Source organism: Amblyomma americanum, chromosome 1, assembly GCF_052857255.1.
Source record: "Amblyomma americanum isolate KBUSLIRL-KWMA chromosome 1, ASM5285725v1, whole genome shotgun sequence".
Taxonomy (NCBI): domain Eukaryota; kingdom Metazoa; phylum Arthropoda; class Arachnida; order Ixodida; family Ixodidae; genus Amblyomma; species Amblyomma americanum.
Genome location: NC_135497.1, coordinates 277,692,505 through 277,695,229, shown reverse-complemented (window position 1 = coordinate 277,695,229; position 2,725 = coordinate 277,692,505). Strand labels below are relative to the sequence as shown.

Sequence of the window (2,725 nt, the reverse complement as noted above, 5' to 3'; positions counted from 1 at the left end):
TTCGTTACTGGCGGGATTACGCGTTGCTCTGCGCTACTGTCTCTATCATTAACGTTCTGATTACCTTGGCTACTGTATAGATTTGTGTAAATTATATATATATATATATATATATATATATATATATATATATATATATATATATATATATATATATATATATATATATATATATATATAAAATCTGCGAAGCGAGCAAAATGTAATAAGGGTGCACTTTCTCATTTTGCTTTTTCACCTTATTTTTCTCTCATTTTTGTTCTATTCTTGTTTTCTGAATTCACAGTGGCCAGCTTCTTTATTCGAGGCAACATATTCACTGTTCCTTTTTTGTTTTCATATGTGGCAGAGGAGAACATGCGACAAAAAAAAAGCTCTGCTCCTCGCCCACTATGACGAATCTTTAGCGATTTAGCTTTATCGTGAGGGCCTTTAAGGAGTTGACGAAATGGGAAGTCGTTTTGTACAAGCTGCCCGAACACCAAAGTCATGCCAGGCGCCGCAGCTGCCTGAATTTCGCCCCAAAATATTTCTCCTGCACTGCCACAAAAAGCAATCAACCTTTCATTATCTCAAATCGGTGTACACCTCGCGTGAAACGCCTCCAAAGATTTCAGTCGTGTGTCCCTGCAGTGTAAGACCACTATAGCTATAAGTGGTGCTCATAGGGCACAATCCGCCTGGCGGTGACACAATAATGTGCAAAGTGACGTGCGTTGCATTATTTGGCACTTAATCTGCGTCGTCTTGGCACAACTTGGCTATGCGTTCGATTTTAATTATCAGAATTAAAATATGCCAGTCAATAACCCTTGCTCCACTGAACGGCGTGAAAAGAGCGCGAGTTAGCGCGCCGACTCGAAGTATTCGATAACTCTGCGATTTTGCGATTTTTCTGCTTGGCTTTGATGCAATCCGTGGCACCGTTGTCATTCACACAAAACAAGGGTTAGATCATAAATTCGCAAATTTTATGTGGATCTGTCAGAATAGAAAAAAAAGAGAGGGGGATCAGTGTGTTGTCTTAGTCGTATTGCCGCAATAAAATCACGAGAGTCTGTTACATATCTAGTCTTGTTCAGTGACCTCACTTCACAGAGGCCCATTTCTGCCGGGCAAAAAAATCTAAGCAGACAATGCGACACTACCGTACTACACCTCAGCCCACTTAATTTGACCTATTGACTTCGCTATGAGCGATCCGTTATCAGTTCGTATTTAATGGCCAGGACATATGTTTCGGTGAAAAGACGACCGATAATTCGTCAGGATAGCGGAGTGGATCCCGAGAGGGTGAAGCTATCGCAGGGGGCGTCAGAGGGTTAGGTGGCCGGATGAGATTAGGAAGTCTGCGGGAAAAGTGTGGCTGCAGCTGGCACAAAACAGTGCTAGTCGGAGGTCAGTGACATTTGTCAGGCTTTGAACGTAGGAGAGGTGATGGGGACAGCGGTGGAGCGACGTTAAATCGGTAAACCCTAATCATTATCCTCACAGGGGAAAGCTTCCAAAAATTTCACATTTTCGTAAGGAACATACCTATAGACTGCGCACAAAGAGCCCTTCTTATTGTCTTATTTTGGAATTTTTGTCTGGTCCTGATTTCTACTCGTAGTGAACTTACACTGCTTTCAGGATGTCAACTGTACTTCTTTCCACTCATTTTTGAAAAAAAAAGACAATATGTAAACAATTCAGCTTATTTTAGGAGTTCTGTAAATATAGATATGCGCGCAAAGGAATCCAAACGAATACACGTATACGTTCCGAAGCCACACTTAGGCTTAATTACGTGAAACGCAGAGGCGGCCATCTTAAAAGCATGCCGTTTTCGGCGTTATATTCGCGTGCCTGGCTTAAAACCATGCGACGGGGCTTTTCCCAAATGACTCCATCCATTCGCCGCGCATTATATCTCCGCATTAACCAAAGACGACGCAAAAGTCGCATTCACACATCTGTACGCCGTGGCCAAAGGGGTTGAGACAAACCTGCCGTGTATTTCAGCGGAACCTTTTCTTGATAGATAAATGGCAGGCGAACAGACAACCTTCAAGTTTTCGTTTCGCGTCTTAGGCTGATGCACTCGAGCACAGAGTGTCTCGCACCGCTGCGACGTCCCATTGCCAAGAACAAAAAGCAGGTGGAGGGGCGGGTATGAGAACAAGACTGCTCGCCTTTAGGATGGGCAAGACTTCGGAGATGTTTCGAAACATGTGCTGCGGGTTGTACTTCTTGGGCTTGGGAGGCAGGAACGGCTTGATGTCGAGAGCGCAGTACTGGCCACGAAAGTACTCGCGCTCCTGGTCCTCGTCTCGGGCCACGATGTCGACGCACTCGTTGTAGGAGCCCAGGGCCACCAGCGTCCCTTCCAGCACTCCGTCCGGGATCTTGCCGGACGAATCCATCACTGCGGAAGCAGGGGCTCGATTGGCGCGCGCATGTCACGGTAAATAGGCAAATAGGCTTCACTACTCGCTCTTCATCGTTTGAGCTTCCTTGGTTTATTCTGTGCGAGTTTTTGGCAAGCAAATCCTAACCAGGAAGTCTCGGCTCGTTCAAAAGCGATCACTGCGGCTGTAGCGGGCTCTACTTTTCACTAATAATTCGAACTTTTACAAGCCCCAGTTTTCAACCATCTCGTGTCTGCAAGGAAAAAATGAACAGAAATATTCAAAAACTTTCAGCCATTACTAGAGACATTTTTTTCATCCACATGTGAATGCGT

The 2,725-nt window shown here is 44.8% G+C and overlaps 1 protein-coding gene across 1 annotated transcript; it reads right to left on the bottom strand.

Annotated features, from left to right (window-relative positions):
- Positions 1-2,069: 2,069 nt before the first annotated feature.
- On the bottom strand, positions 2,070-2,405 carry LOC144118212 (uncharacterized). The gene has a single exon (XM_077651266.1). It carries the CDS (start codon positions 2,403-2,405, stop codon positions 2,070-2,072), a length of 336 nt encoding a protein of 111 aa, XP_077507392.1.
- Positions 2,406-2,725: the final 320 nt, after the last annotated feature.